Source organism: Erpetoichthys calabaricus, chromosome 4 (assembly GCF_900747795.2).
Source record: "Erpetoichthys calabaricus chromosome 4, fErpCal1.3, whole genome shotgun sequence".
Taxonomy (NCBI): domain Eukaryota; kingdom Metazoa; phylum Chordata; class Cladistia; order Polypteriformes; family Polypteridae; genus Erpetoichthys; species Erpetoichthys calabaricus.
The window spans coordinates 65696890-65713585 of NC_041397.2; the positions used below are offsets into that span (position 1 = coordinate 65696890).

Consider the following 16696-nt stretch of genomic DNA (forward strand, 5'->3'; position numbering starts at 1 on the left):
AGACCTGATGATGGCAGTTTTTGGACACACACCAGCCATTCAATCTAATGGCACCTGAGAGGATCTGACAGGAAGAATGGGATAAACTGTCGAGTTCCTGGTGTGCAGATATTGTAGAGATTTATCCTAGAAAACTCAAAACTATTATTGTTGCCAAAGGGGCTTCTACAAAGTACTAAATTAAAAGTCTAAATATTTATATGAATAAGAGATTTCAATATTTGATTTTTTAATAGATTTGCAAACCTTTCTGAAAATATGTTTTCACTTCCTCATAATGGGTTATTGAGAGTAGATCAATGGGCAAAAAATGGCAAATTTAACCATTTAAAATTAATCTACAATATAATAACGTGCAAAAAATAAAGGGGTCTTAATACTTTCTGAATCCACTGTATTTCTCTGTTGTGATGCTAGGCTCGGCAGGAATATAGATGCTTTATAATACTGCATGGAGTCCATAGGGTATTTCCAGTTTTTCAAGCACAAATTCCAAATGGACAGTCTGCCCTCTTGTTTGTGAACACATCTGTCCAACTTTATTTCATTTCTGTAGACTAGTTCTCAGGTCATAGTCCACAATTTCTTTTTAATAAATTTGTATAAAAAAAATTGTAATTTTTAAAAATTGTTTTGCAATTCAAAACAGTGTAATCAAGTAAAGGAATGAGCTAAGAGCTTCCAAATTATGCAGAGTGAAGACTAACATTTAATGTTGGAGAGATCTGGAGATGGCAGGAAAGAGATGAGTTTCATGGACAGCTTTAAAGGAATCTACATTTTTATGTAATTATGCAAATAAAAAGGTTTATATAGGGCTTAATTAAATTTGTTTACATGTCAACTGGAAGTCCTCCATCTGTTTATATTGCAGTAACTTTACCCTCAATCCTCCACATCTGATCAGGGATATGGTGGTAATACACCTAGCTGCACAGACCAGGTCACCCAATCCACAGCTATAATTTTTGAGGTACTTCTGGGGAATTCCCTGGCCTGGCCAACTGAGGGATATATATACTGTAATCCATCCAGAACGTCCAGGGTCTTCCTCTGAGTCTTCTCACAGAGCGCTATGTTCATACTCCAACTGCATAAACACATGTAGGCTTTTTATACAGTATACTGTATACTACTAAAAAAACACTTAAAGTGATTTACTTCCTGAAAATATTGAAATATTAAATATTTTATATACTGTTTCTAATATTTGTGTTTATCAGTGCAAGTTATTGGGTTGTTAAATGTTAAGGACAGAGTCACTTGGCCTCTAGGTACACTATTTTAGGGGAATTCTGTCCTGGGTATCCTGTTGTTATTTTTAATTGAAAACTACTATTATATGACAGTGAAATTTTAAGTGTTATTTATTTGTACATAACTAACTAACTTAGCAATATATATTACATTTATTAATGTACATTACGTTCACGTGACCTTAACCTGTGTTGACCTGGTCACAATTGCTTGCAGCTTTCTCCTTTATTCCCATCTCATAAGGCTCATTACTATCACAGCTGGCTTTACTTATGCACTAAGTACACGAGTGTCACCTATAATTAATATAAAAAGTACCCAGAAGAAATTAGAACGAAACATTAGCACCAACAATAATTAAATAATTAAGCAAATGCAATGAATTACCATCATTTGACTTGGGTGGTTGTAAAAGATTTCATTTTCACAGACATCACACTTTGCAGAGTAATCACATTTTAAGTCGTTAGACAGTACACATTTAACTTAAAAAGGTTGGGAAATGTATTGGAAGGGCTCCAAATGTTCCCTTTCTCTTTTTTCTGATGAGATATCATTTATTTACTGAGTGAAAGGCAAGCACGCCAAGGAACACTGAGTATTACTCAGATCAGACAAGACAATTATAGCCCAAGAGGCGTATTCTCATATCTCCAGTACTCTTAACGTGAAAGTACTGCTTTACGGTGTGTGTGACTCCAAGCTTCCAATGTTATTTCCATCGGCTTTACTTTCTCACAAGGGTCAGAATATCAGCATTTGCACAGTATGTTATCCAGTGAGTTAAGTTGGTGGGTTTCTATTATTTTCATGTTATAATTCACTTTATTCCCTTGACTGCTGCCACAACCTTTTTTATCACATAAAATCTTCCTAGGTTTGCTTTGCTTAGTATACTCAAGTTGATAACATTCCTGGTACAAGTGTATCAAAAAAGACTAATACATAAATAATGAATTCCTTATTCATGACTGTCAGGATTTATTCAGGCTACAAATATCTTCCTTGCTCTTTACAGAATGTATTTCTACTTTAATTCTATTTAAGTCCTGTTTCAGACTTTTCTTGCAAACAAATATAGCTTTTCAAAGGATATTTCATGGCAAACACCCGTCAAAATAAGTGTACATTCTTTACAGAAATATATTGTATAATATGAACACAAGCAGGATACATGTATTTCTAATAGAAAGCCAGTTAAGAGGATTAAACCAAAACCTAAAACCTTGTGGATCATGAATGTAATTCAACTAGGCCACATAGTCAGCCTTCTCTCATAAGCAAACCTATGCTGGTAAGTCCATTATATAAAACATAAACCACCTCAATAAAACCAATTAAACTGTTGACCTATTTAAATAAAATCCTAATCTGTTTATCTATTTGTTCACCAATCATACAAAAAACTGTTGAACCGATTTTTACAAAATTTTGCATATGTGTTGCCTTTGCTCCAACTTAAAATACTGGCTATATGACATATCAAGAAGGAGTGTTGTAATGGGGGAACAACCCCAAAAACCAGTGCTAAACCCTTAAGGAGCAATGCTCCTATTTTCCACTGCCCAGAAAACTTTCAAATTTCGAAAACACCCTATGGAGTGAACTTGACAGTTCTGAAATGAAGTTTTGCATTATTTTTGAAAAACTATATGTGAAATTAAACTGGGCTCTTTCTCTCACCACTACGTATTATTTTGTGATATTATATTTGACAAAACCTGTGAGATTTTGGCCACCAGAAAATGATAGTTGTGGCATGGTGTGTGTTGGTCAAACATGCAGATAGGAATTTCATTGCCTTTTGTACATGTGACAATAAATCTGAAATGAGTTGATGACACTACATATTTCAAGAAAGCAAAATCTTACATTTTACTGAAAAAGCTATTGCTATTATATACCTGCTGTGGCTGGGAGCAGGAATGACAGTTCCACAAATCAGAAAATTCGGGATACCTATCAGGTCGTCCAATTTAATGTGCAATAATATAATTAGTTAGTTATTTAGCTAACTAACTAACTAACAATAATATAACCAAACTAAATGATCTTCAGCATATGTGTCCTACAAATACTAGGGCCAAAAAGAATAAATCTAAACATTGCCACAAGTTAGGTCAGTTTATTGAAAAGCTCTTTTTGGCAGGTAGCCCTTGCTAAAAATGACGCCTTCTTCTGGGAAGCTCGGGCTTTTACGAAGAGTGCACCGGAAGGGGCGGAGTTAGTTGCCCTGACTTGGTGGTTTTTAAGTACTTTGGAGAGAGAAGGAGATGACTGTGTTAGTGACAGAGCCTCCTTTCATCCCAACAGGATATTACATACCTTGACCAAGCCTGTGAGAAGATCCTCCAACGTGCATGCATCACACTGCATATTTTTAGTAAGCACAAAACAGATAAGCCAAGATGAAACAAAATGAAATTGAGTTTTTTAGTGCATACTGAGTTGTCGTTCAGAATATGGTAGAAATAGAACAACTGAGGACTTCATTAGTAACTTTTGCTGTTTCTTGATGGTAGACATTTATCTAGATCCATTTTATGATGACTCTGTTTTAATTTTAGATTTTATTGGCATTATAGCATCGCAACATGCAGCAATTTTAAATGAACATTGAAGGAATCATCTTTAAAACATTATTAAAAACCACCACTGGTGCTGTCTCCTGTAATAATACAGAGACCTGCAGAGATCTCTGTGAACCCCAACAACAGTAGATGTTTTCAATTATTTAGCAAACGTTGCAGTATTTTAAAATGTGAGATTAATCATCTATTTATGAACCCACATTAGCATTAGTCAATTTGTTTAAGCTCAGTCCCAAATCCTCTTGTTCTAAAGGACATATGACAACTTGTTTAAAGAATCTTGCTTCCCCAAGTACATAGGTCTACCAAACAAACATAAATATGATGGCCAACATGTGTCTGAATTTTCTCAATCCCACCCTTGGCACAAGCTGAATAAATATAAATGTCATTGAATATATACGTGATCCCCCATGAATAAGGTCTTCTTCAAAAGAGACAAACTTTGTTATAAAAGTAGCTCTGAAAAACCCAGTTAGCAACACATCTTTCATAAAAACAGTTAATAACCAAGACTATTGCTTTTTCATATTCTTTCGTATTGTATAAAAAATCTATGTTTTACATAGGATTTGTTATTATATTGATTTGTTTCCTGATTTTTACAGGAAAATGATGATGGACTGTTGAATTACAGATGATCCTGGAGCTTATCTGAACCAATAGTAGCCTTGTGATTCTGTTATCTTTATGTATGCCAGCTGCTTCTTGGGTTCTTATTACAGTACGTCCATTACATTACATAGGCCTTTTGTTCTGTTAATTAATTTGATTGAATAATGTTTCTTAATGATCTACAGTATCTAAACAGTACAATGATTAAAAATGTAACATTCCATATATCATAAGCAAACTGCTAAAGGCACCTTTGCTATGTGCTTGAGAAAATTAACAAAGCAAAGACACAACCCAACTATTTGTACAGATTTCCCATATTTCTTAAAAAATTAAACTGCCATGTTGTAGTTAATGCTTCACAGAACTTCTGACTAACTGATTTCTCTCTTTTACAGCTTTGTTTTTTCTTAAACATGCTAAGTGAAGTTTACTTCAAGGTAACCAAAGAAAAAAGGGATAAAATAATACTAGAAATAATATGAAGCTAAAAGCAAACAGAGTCTGTTTAACAGCGATTAGCTGAGTTTGTCCCCAGTTCCCTTAACTGCTTTCAATTGCCTTGGATACCCTTACAGGTAAAGCTGGTAATTTCCCACTAGTGCTGCTTCGTACTCACTCATAATTCCTCACTTACCGATAAGGAGTAGATGGTGTGTCATGTGTAGATTTCTCAAATTATGGATATGCATTACAATTTTTAACTTATGTTATAACAAAATGACCTTGGTATGTTTTTTTATTCATCCTTGATTGGCTTCACTGTTTAAAAGCACAGGTCTGAATAATCTCAAAACTTTACACAGTATTCAGACAGAACATGAATTTAAATTACACCATCTTTCTTCAGCATTTTTGCATGTGCTTCTTGAACAAACTTTAAGTTCAAGTTTATTGTTACATGTACAAAATATAGCAAAAAAAATTCCAGGATTATTTGGTTAGAGTCCATAATTGCTTTTTATATCTCAGCATAATTGTTAATGTGTCGGCCTAGATTTATTTGCATTTTCAGTTTTATTGCTTTTTTATTTTTGTCTTTTTATGTACTTTCTGTTATGCTGGTTTATGACTTAACATTTATGTATTGTTTTTTTAAATGTCCCTTGTATTCTGTGTTTAGAACCCCAAGAGGTGGGGAAACCCTGACGTCACTGTTGCTGAGTCCTCCCATTGGTTTTGTGTGTCTGCCACAAAAAATAAGGCCCAGCAGTGATGCAGTGAGTTTTATAGGAGCCCTTTGTAAATATCGAGTCTGTTTTGATTTTTCTGTTTTATTGAATTTATTTTGCTTTTCTCTCTATTGGATAAAAAATGTTTTAATGGTTTGCTTTGGAAAAGCTTTTTGGCAAATCATTTTTTGATTTGTTAAGCATTTTCTTGTAGTTCCTATTTTGTTAATAAATCTTCATTTTTATAAGCATTCTTCAATGCCATTTTATTGAAGTCAGACATTCTCTCCCTTGCAGGGCATTGCAGGATATTTTTGGGACTTGTGGTGTATTTTGAACTGTAGTTGGGGCCTGTCTAGGCTGCAGCCTGCTGGTAGGAGTTGAGGGTTGTCTGAGTTGGAGTGATTCTCCTTTGGGTAGGCTAGTGAAAGTTCTGGCCTGCTTTATTGTATTTTTGAAGACTCTTATTCCTCTTTTTGCCATGTTTGTGATTCTGTATCACAACACACAATACCTCAACATTTTGAGACAACTTAAAATTGCAACATCTATAGATCTTTGGAGTTATGAATGCATTTAGGTATCATTTATGCCATTTGTGTGCAATTTCTTTCTTTATTTTGGACTTTGGTTGCATTTTCTTTTAGCATTTGCAGCGTTGCACATTAATGACATCATTACTGTGTGCTGTAGCAAGTATTGTTACTGAAAGTATATACTGTATATATATATATATCCACAAATGCATTCACCCATATAGGCAGCTCGCGCACTACACTGAACATTTCTACTGTATATGCAGTACTCTTCATCAGATTTTGTACTTTAATTCAGTTTTAGAAAAGACAAAGGGAAACAAAAGTAAATTTTTGTTTTATTTTCTGAAACAAAAGGCTTTTGGGTTTGGTTTTGTTTATTACCAAACAATCTGGATCCCTGCACAAAATGGTAATTTTAGAATTACAGCTTTTTGTTTGTTGAACACAGATGTTTGATACTATATCCTTCCATTCAGATATAACACCATTTTTATTATTTTTATACGCAGAGTATTTTACTTTTATGTGTCCTGCAGGATTCAGCTGATCTGCAAACAAAAAGGTTAAGGAAATCTAAAAATAATGTGAAGCTATCTTGCATTTTTGCCCTATCCCTGAATACATACTCTCAACATGATTTTCATCATTTCCACGTATCTGTATGGAGAGATAGTAGCAAAAATGCTCCATTATAGCTTCAGGGACTAGGGTTCAGTTTCCAGCCTAGTCACTTAACATATATTGTTTGGGGTACTATGATTTCCTCATACATCCTGAAGACATTTTATTTCTGTCATCCATGTATTCATGTGTAGGTGTTGTCTAGAGGATAGTGGGTAAAAGTTGGGATTTGAGAATGTAGCAATAAACCACACATTTTATAAATAAATCTGAATCTGAGGCTGGTTGAATACCATACAGTACATTTTACCACAATATTTGCACAAACATACATCCTCATCATTAGAGCCATTACACCACCAGCCTCACATTTTAACATAGAATAAATATTACTTAATTCAAGCCCTTTAAACCATTTTCTTTAACTTTACTCTAGACAGCTCCTCTGTAATCAACCACATAAAAAGGTTGTACTGTGTCTTTTAATAGGGATCACATTTTCAAAATTTTAATAAGTGAACGGCACAGTGTATCACAGTATTATCACAGTTCATCCCTCACCATGAGCCCTGACCTGAACTAAAAGCACAACTTCAAATTTATTGTTATCAGTAAGTATTAATATGTCAGATGTGGACCTTACTTTAGAACCAGACTTCCTAAAGAGCAGTGGAAAATATACTCATGGTTCAAATCTTCTTAAAGGTGCCTAAAGACACGTTCTCCTGAAAAGAGAGTACAAGAGCAGTAGCATCTACAGGAGGAAACTGGAGGCTCCTGGAAGAAAGCCCTTCAGACCACTCAGGTCTTTTCTAAGGGGCAGTCTGCACCAGAGAGACTAAAGGTAAAGAGCTTGGTTCATTTAAGACAGCCATAAAAGAAGGAAGTCCATCTAGGTGTGTCCAACAGTGTTACCACAGAACTGGAAAAAGGGTCCCAACCTTGTTAATAGGTATCTATCAAGACTGAACAAAGACTGAAAGACTGAAAGCTATATTTATAATGAACTCAACTTATAAATGGGATAACGCAGGGCTCTGTTTTAACATCATCTTCTTTCCTTGTCTTAGAATGACTTTAAAGAAAATGAATGAATAAGATTGGCAAAGTTGTTAGGCTGAATGTCCTGTTCTCTTCGAGATTATTCCAATATGTGTTTAATGCAATTTACTATCAATAAACACATCTGATTGTTTAAGGAAAATATACTTAAGGCATGGATGTTCTGGTTGCTTGATCACCCCCAGGAGGTTCAAACTAATCAAATGAATTAATTAATTATTTTTGGTGTGTGTGCGTGTGTATGACAATACAATGCACATATAAAAGTTACCTTCAAGAAGCGCAGTGTCACAGTGACAAGAATTGCTGCAATACAACACTACCACCATAGGCTCAATACATTGTCTTTGTAGAGTTTGAACATTTTTCCCATGTCTCCATGGGCTTAACCTCAGAGTTCTTAGGTTTTGTCTACATGTCAAAGACATGCAGTTTAGAGTGTCTGCTGTCTCTAAAATGACCAGGCAAGAATGAGGAGGTTGATTCCTGCACTGAAATGTGAAGCTAACAGAATAGGCCATCACAGGTAAAATATACACTTGATTTAACACATCTGTGACTTAAGATCTTGTTTTTATTTTCAGAAGATTTTCTTTTAATCTGTAACTGTAAATATTTGATTATACTTTTAAGAAGTATATAATTAAGTGTATTTAAGCTAACCATAATTAAACCATGTTTACAATGCCATATATTATACAGCCTTGTTGTAATTAGTGCTTTGTGAACACAGCCATTGTGCTCCTGGCTACAGAGCTAGCACCCAAGAATGACTGACACAGTAGCACTGCATTTCATTTAACTTTTTAAAATCCAAATATGACTAAATTGTGTGAAATTACATTGCAAGAACTCCTTAGAAATTATGATTCTGCACTCATAAAAGTTGGAAAGTCCATTCTCCATGGAAGACTAAATTCTAGGCATTCAAAATGAAACCTCATGCTGAAGAAAAAATACCCTTGAAATATTTCCTTCTTTAATAATTTTCACTATTTCATGGTTATTACTATTATATTTCATACATTCCACTTCTGTAAATGCAGTTGAAAGAATTTACCATAAACACTGCCCTGCTGCTGTGCTAAAATAATTGCAATACCCACCACAAATTCCAGAGAATGGATGCCCTTCAGAAAAAAGAATATAAATGTTTCAATTTTTTGGACCATGTTTAACAGATTCCTTGAAATGTCTGTTACCAAATGAATTTGGTAGGAGGCAAACATTAATTTGTCATAACATTATTGAGCAGGTGAAAGGTAAAGAACAAGATAGTAGGCATGCTTCCTTGTAACTCTGCAAAACAAAATGTTCCAATAGTGGTAGTGCATTGTATATTTATTGTTTTAAGCTTTTGTGCAGGTGCATGGTGGTGGCAGACCACTACACTGCTTGGATTATGCCTTATCCATTTACTGAATGTGGATAAAGTCAGTCCTCTCATGTCTTTTGTCTAACAGGATGAGAATGGAAGGCCATTAACTCAAGAAAGAGCCAGGCCCAAAGATACAGTCAGCTAACACATGTCCATTTCCAGTTCTGACATCAGGAACATGCTCGTTGATTTGTGGAGCAGTGGTACTTAAACTGTTTTCTTGTGAACCAATTTGGCTTTCTTGTGTCTTTGTGACCTAGCATTGCTGACAATCATCATCCAGGGGGGAATTGGAGAATTGCAAATGAGAGTCATCATCCCTTTGGTGAATCACCAACATTGGTCGTAGTGGAGCAGTTGTCTTTGCGTAAACCCATTGCAGGAACATTTCACAAACTGAGGGTGATTTATACTTCTGCATTGAGCCTATTCGGAACAATGGTGTAGTCTGATGTGCACCTTCTCAAAAATGTGACTAATGAACCCTTACACAGACCCCTATGACTCTGATTGGCCAGTTTGATAACTATGCATTTCTTGAAACATGTTTCTGTTTTCTTCTGCTAATCTGAAGTAAACATAGAGCAGATCAAAAGAAGACTCAACGAAGACGTTAGAAAATATACACATTTATATGATACCCCATCACAACAGTACAAATGAAATCAGATGGCGGCCAGTCTGTGGCACGAAGTATCAGCTAACATTGGTTTGGAAGTTGGTGAATGTATGAAAAAGTGAAAAAATGTTTGCCTACAGAAGAAAATATGTACCAAGAGGAGAGATGATCCTTGAGGGCAGAAACTGCATGCATTTTAATGGATCCTTTGTGTTTCTTGCATGCTACAAACATCACCAACTAGCCTGGTGTTTGTGGCAAGAAAAGAATAAACTGCTTTTGATGGCATATAAACGTGTAGATACAATGTGGGCTCATCAGCCTTTAGTCTGCACAATTAACCAAATAATATACTGTACACAGCAACTAAACAAGAAAACTTTGGCGTCTTATTTTTTTATTAATAAAAAGGAAATAATGTGCAGTTCATGTACAGTTAGCATATAGTTGTGGTTTTTTTTTTTGTTTTTGATACTGTAGTTGAGGATTCATTAGTTCTATAGCTCATTTGCTGAAATCACTTCAGATGCACAGTCAGACCCACAGGTTAACTTGCAGAGTGTAAGCATCAAAGGTCACAGTCCATTAACGGCAGCATGCATTGCTCACTGAAGGTTTACAGCATTCAATAAAACACAAAAGAAATGAGTGTGCATTTCCTGATGTGATTCTAACACATATTGCATATACCCATTGGTATTGTATGAACAACTCAAAAACTAAACACTGAAATGGATGAAATTGCTTTTCCTGATATAATAGTAAAATTGAATAGGTACTTTAACTGAAACAACAAAAAGAATACAGGCAATATAGTGTGCTCAGTATATGGGTCATCATAGATTGAGACAGTTGATATGAATTTGTTTGCTAACTACCTCCATTACCACCTGGAGTAACCCAGATTTTCTGTTTTTCAAATAGATGTGTTAGTGTCTTTAAGTGTTACCATATACCATAACGCTGTGCACTTGCTTTCTGTTTTTAGAAAACTACTGTATTTGTGTGCTATTGATGTCTGCTTTTGATGAACAGTATAATTCATTAAAAATGAAGATATAACACCCAAATGATTGTAAAAAGGTGCGTAATTGGGACTGCACATCCGGACAAACCTGGACAAGAAACAATACTTTGTGAAATATTAAGACATTAAGCAATATAATCATCCAATATAAAATGGATAATGTAAAATTTAATAAAATGAAATGCCGCTTTTTAAAAAGTCCAGATTTCCTACTTTTTCAAATAGATGTGCTGTTGTCTTTAAGTGTTACATAATCCATGACAATGTGTGCTTGCTTTCTGTTTTTAGGAAACTACTATATTTGCCAGGTGTGCTATTAATGTTTGCTTTTGATTATCAGTATACTTCATTAAACACGGAGATGTAGATTGTAAAAAGGTACATATTTGGGACTGCACATTTGGACAAACCTGGGCAAGAAACAATACTTTGTGAAATATTAAGACACTAAGCAGTATAATAACCCACTAGGAAATGAAAAATGGAAAATTTAACAAAATGAAATGCCACCTTTTAAAAAGTTATGTCATTGTTCTCCTGTAGTCAATAAAAACCTAACAGTTTGAAAAGACCTCCACGGGGCAACACCCTTCCACACCAGAATCCATGTCTGTTGTCTATAAATCACCGTGGCTCATCCACTGTATCTTAATACATCAGTCGGTCACAATATCTGACAACAATTAGTATCAAATAGTTTTCTAAAATATTTTTTGTTTTTTACTGTTTCTCTATATGGTGAAGTGCTTACAGGAAAAGGTTTTCTATAATAAAGCTGCTCATTGGTTCTTAACAATAAGCATTAGCATAAAAGGCACCCAAGAATTAAAATAAGAAAATAATTACTGCAATCCTGTTAAGTCAGGCAAAAACTCAGTGGAGGTAAAAATGTGTCCTGGAGGAATGTCACTGAGGATACCTTATAAGAGAAAAGGAACAGAACGGGTCTCATTGTAGCACAGTACTCGGCAAGATCATTTATATTGTAGTTAACTGTAGCTTGATGTGTGCCTTTAAGCACTTACAATAAAACAGAAACTGAAAAGAGTCACAGTACTAACTTTTAGGAGAAAGTCTGGCATGAGGCAGAGCGGTGAAACATTGACAGGAATGGCAAAAGTGCACTTCATAGAGTCAGTCATTAGTGCAATGACAAGTGATGGGCAAGACAGAGCTTTTGGCTGCACTTAATTTCTGAGAGCTGTCCTTTAAATGTTGTAATACAAAAGGCTTTGTGTATATTCAGGAACTTTATTATATATATTGGTAAGCTGGAATTGATTTCAAAATTACATGCCACATCCACTAATGTGTTTTTATGGCCAGTAAATGGAGCTTGTTTGAAACGTGTAGCAGTAATAATTAACGTTTTCAAAGAATGCCAACTCTCCGGGCTTTGAACACAGATGTGTTTATTGTCAAAAACTGATCACCACCCAAACACATAAAGGACAACCTTCTACCTATCTGTCTACCAATGCAAATCACATTTCAAATACAAACTCCTATCTATGCAACAAGATAAAAAATAAACTTTTCCTTATTGCTGCTGAGCAGCTGCACTCTTAAACATCCTGTCACTCTATGGTTCTTTACTGGGTTGTGTGGTACATCTCATAGAGTCATTGCTTGACAAACACCATTTCATGTTGGGAAGGGTCCTTTGTATATTAAGTTGGTTCTTTGTACTTTGAAAAGCTTTGTAATATGCAGAAAATGAATAAAATGTTTAATGTATGGTAGGCTACCTAGCAGGACAGTAACAGATTAAGAAAACTTGGACTTATCTTGCGTTATTGTATACAGTGTGAATTCTTTTAAAATTATGACTCATTGCTATTTCACAGATCTGTTACTATCTATTCATGAGTATTTACTGTATGAAGCCTGCTATGGATGTAAATAAATAAAGATTTCTGTAACCTTCATGTGGAGGGAAAAAAAATGGTTCCCCTAAGGCATTGCTCTGAAGAAGCACTCGGACACCTTTATTTTTAAGACTGCAGTGTATTATAGCATGGAAAGAAAGCTATTACTGTTACAAAGACTGGCTCATATATATATATATATATATATATATATATATATATATATATATATATATATATATATATATATATATATATATATATATATATATATATATATATATATATATATATTACACTCCTACATTAAATATAACTTAATGAACCCTTAAAAAGTAAAAACTATGCTATCTATAAGGAATGTTTTGAATGCTGAACAAGTAATAAAACTGACTTTCTGTCCGGATTATGCTCATCACAGGGGCTGACCTGGACATTCACTCCCTTCCCCTATTTAGTTTTATCTGTCATCTCTTCAACTGTTAAAGTTTGCATTTTATTTTTAAACATAAACGAGAATTCAGCTTCAATGGTCCAATGTGGAAAAAGAGCGCTTGAACTCATTTAACCAATATAATTTCCACATTTTCCATGCATCCTTCCAATATTCATGTCTTGTTACGTGTTTCAGCTGCAGTGAAAATCAAAAGCATTTGCTTGCTATTAAAAAAAAAAACCCAGATTGTAAAATGTTAACTTCCAGCCTAGGCTTGACTAAATATGATCTGCATACAATTTAAAGGGTTAACGTACCAACTCAGTTTTGACCACTTCCACATATAAATAAGCAGCGCACAAACAGCAGAGCTGCTCCTTGCTCTTCGTCTTACGTTATTATTAAAAATAGCATCAACAGTCATTCACTTCTTCAAGCATGCATGCAAACGGGCTGACCTCGTAAACTATCTACACATCTGTCCTATACTGGTCTTTCTTTCTTTCTTTTTTTCTTCTACCAGGCGCAAATATCTTCAAATGCGGCATTATGCGCGTGCAAAGTCATTAGGTGTGCCAGACAGGGCACGGAATCAAAATTCAATTTTCTTAAATCAATACCACAGCAAGACTACACTTCAACGCAAAGTTTCAGTGTGATATCGCCTCCCCACCTGCTAATCATTAATATACAAACACCCACTCAAACCCCCAAAACCACTCTTTTTTTTTCTCACGCATCGGTCGCCGCTTCAGGACCCCCGACAGCTCACCTCCGACCCTTCTGCGCCTCCTTTTTGTCCATGATGACGGGGACGCAGTTCGTGAGCTCCGTCCAGTCGGCGTGCAGCCCGCAGCTCCAGCCCGTGGAGAACCGAGAGAAGAGCCAGGATTCTTTCTTACCGGGTCGGTGACAAGTGCATTTCTTCTGGCCGGGCTTACAATCGCAGGGCTGCTCCAAGCGGATATTCCTCACCAGATGTCTACCGAATGTAGTTCCACCCGTCTTTTGGATGTGCAGAAACACGATCACATCGTCCCCTTTGATGTTAAAATCTACAAAGCGCATCAAGTCCTTTTGTGAAAAGTTAAATTTGGGCATCATTTTAGGAGGGCTGTCATCTTCTATGTCCTGGTCTTTGTATAAATCGACGATCGGTGGGACAGTTGAGGACGGAGGGGTAATTCCTCTCACCTTTTCCCCAGTCCTTAAGTGACACGAGTTGTTGCCAGTTTGGCAAATATACTGATAGCCTATCATCGTGAAGAGCACAGCTAAAATCGGAACCAAAATTAATTTATTGGATTTATCATCCATTATCCTGGAAAGGATATTTCACGAATAGTCATTAGGAAGGAGAGCAATCCAAAATCTGTGCAAACAGCTTCTCTAATTGCAAAGCCGCGGTCCTCTTTTCAAAAAGGATGTGCGAATGCTTTCTGTATTACCGCCTCCCCGAAGCACCATTTAGTGATAACAGGCGTGCTGTCAAAACTTCAAACAATAAATATCCGATCTAACACTCTAGTTTTAAGCCAGCGGGCTAAAGCGCAATCACGCCCACACTCTCTGGATAGCACATGCTGCAGGATAATCCGTTGAACGGTCAAACGACTGTATTCATAAATGTGTACTTTAAAACAACGTGAGAAGATAATTGCAAGTTTTTCTTTTCCATCGAAACAACCCCTCTCAGAAACACTACATATTTACTGAAGTCCCGTATCTTCCGGATTTGCGATGTCAAGCGAATATCCGTCTGTGCGCTGCTATTTTCATATTTCCCAGTCGCGGCAGGTTGAAGCCTTGCGCTTGCAGGACTGCATTAGGACTCTACATTGGGATCGGCGAAGGGCTCGATGGCGCTTTAAAATGTGTATACTTCAAACTGTGCACGCAAACATTGTACATCCCTTCCATACGTAGTGGTTTCCTTTTACGCAGAAACACAGGCAGCACGATTCAGGCGCACACCCTTGTCCGATGTGACGGCTAGATTACCGACTTCATGCTTCTGCAGCAACGCGCTGAACTCAGACAAGCCGCACTTTAAATAAGCAGCTAGCGCCCATGCCGACGGCTTTAACTGTGAGCAATTGAAAGCCTGGCTCTGGTAGCCACATGCAATTAACCAATAGCTAATCTCTTGCTAAAATGAGACACCCAATGCCGCAATAAAACATTTTCAGTGGCCAATTGGAAAAAACAGAAAATGGCAAGTCTTATGCATTCCGCCAATAAGATACATACTAACCCCGTCCAATGCGAAAAGGCAAATGCAGACAACCTGGGAGCAGCAACTAAATCATAATTACGATCCTGTCGCGACTTCTGCATTCACTCTCTGGGAGATATGGGCTTCGACTGCCTAGCAAGGATTTCAGCTAATCGTCTCCTCATATCTGAGCGTTTACAGCCGAACTGTAAGCTATTAGTGGGCAGGAAAGCGGGACTCGCTGCTCTGTTTTTCCACATGTCCTCATTGCACCCGGTTTTTAAGCTATCTGGCACGAGGGGGTTAAGTCAACGAAACATTAAAACAACTTCGCTTGTCAAGTTTTCTTGCTTTTTTAACATTAAAATTCGTTGCGCGTGTAGAGGAAAAGATCTTAGAGTAGCACGTGTTTAATATAAGGTGTGAAAAGCTTGTAACAAAATGTAAAATTAACTATACGAGGGTACCGTTTCATAAAGCGAGACGGCAATAAAAATACTAGCCTTACCACACTGAGCAAGGTTCTAATTTAATTAACAGCTTAAGTGTGTGCAGTCATTTTTTATTGGTAGTTTCCTTTGCTCATATTCCTCCCGTTTCTTGTTCTGACTGTGTATTGTACTAATTACATTGATAAAATAGATTATTAGTAATAAAATATTACAGACACTCTTTTCAATGTTGTTGTACTAGAAATAAGTTCATAACTATACATACACATTAAAATGCGTTTACAAATCTAGCTATTCACTCTAATGCGATTTCCTGGTAATAGTAAAATGATCGAGTGTTATATTTTAATGCTTTTAATTGTATTTGAAACTAATTTTATTTATGTTTCAAGCGGAGCCTCATAAGAAAACGTGACTTTTAAAACGGCAAAGGCAGAGGAGAGTGAAGTACAGTAATGTCTTTTTCTCGTTGGAATTGCATTTCAGCACCAAGGACAGAAGCCAGACTGAAACGCAAAGGTTCTTCATTTTTTATCATTATTATTATTATTTTTCAACATTTGACACTTTGTGCTTCCAATTTGCTTCCAACTTATAAATACATTGAGCTATGTTTATTTGTAAATTTAAATTGATTATATGTGAATAAGTATGGCTGCACCCTGGGGTGAGATGTCCCACTGGAATAGCCTGTGTACTATGGGCTGGTTTATTGGATAGACTGATCACATTTTGGGTTTATATGTTCGTAGAGTGTACAGAGTGCAGTGAAATTCTTACTTGCATGCACTATTTCAACATGCAACAAGTCACTACACTCCACTTCCATGATTAGTACATAGTG

General features: G+C 36.0%; 1 protein-coding gene across 1 annotated transcript in view; it reads right to left on the minus strand.

Annotated features, from left to right (window-relative positions):
* hs6st3b (heparan sulfate 6-O-sulfotransferase 3b) overlaps positions 1 to 15560 on the minus strand; it is a 952882-nt gene extending 937322 nt beyond the window's left edge. The window contains exon 1 of the mRNA XM_028799548.2: positions 13958 to 15560. Within this exon, the coding sequence (XP_028655381.1) occupies positions 13958 to 14502 (545 nt within the window). The 5' untranslated portion in view covers positions 14503 to 15560. The remainder of the gene's footprint in view (positions 1 to 13957) is intronic.
* Between the last annotated feature and the right edge of the window lie 1136 nt (positions 15561 to 16696).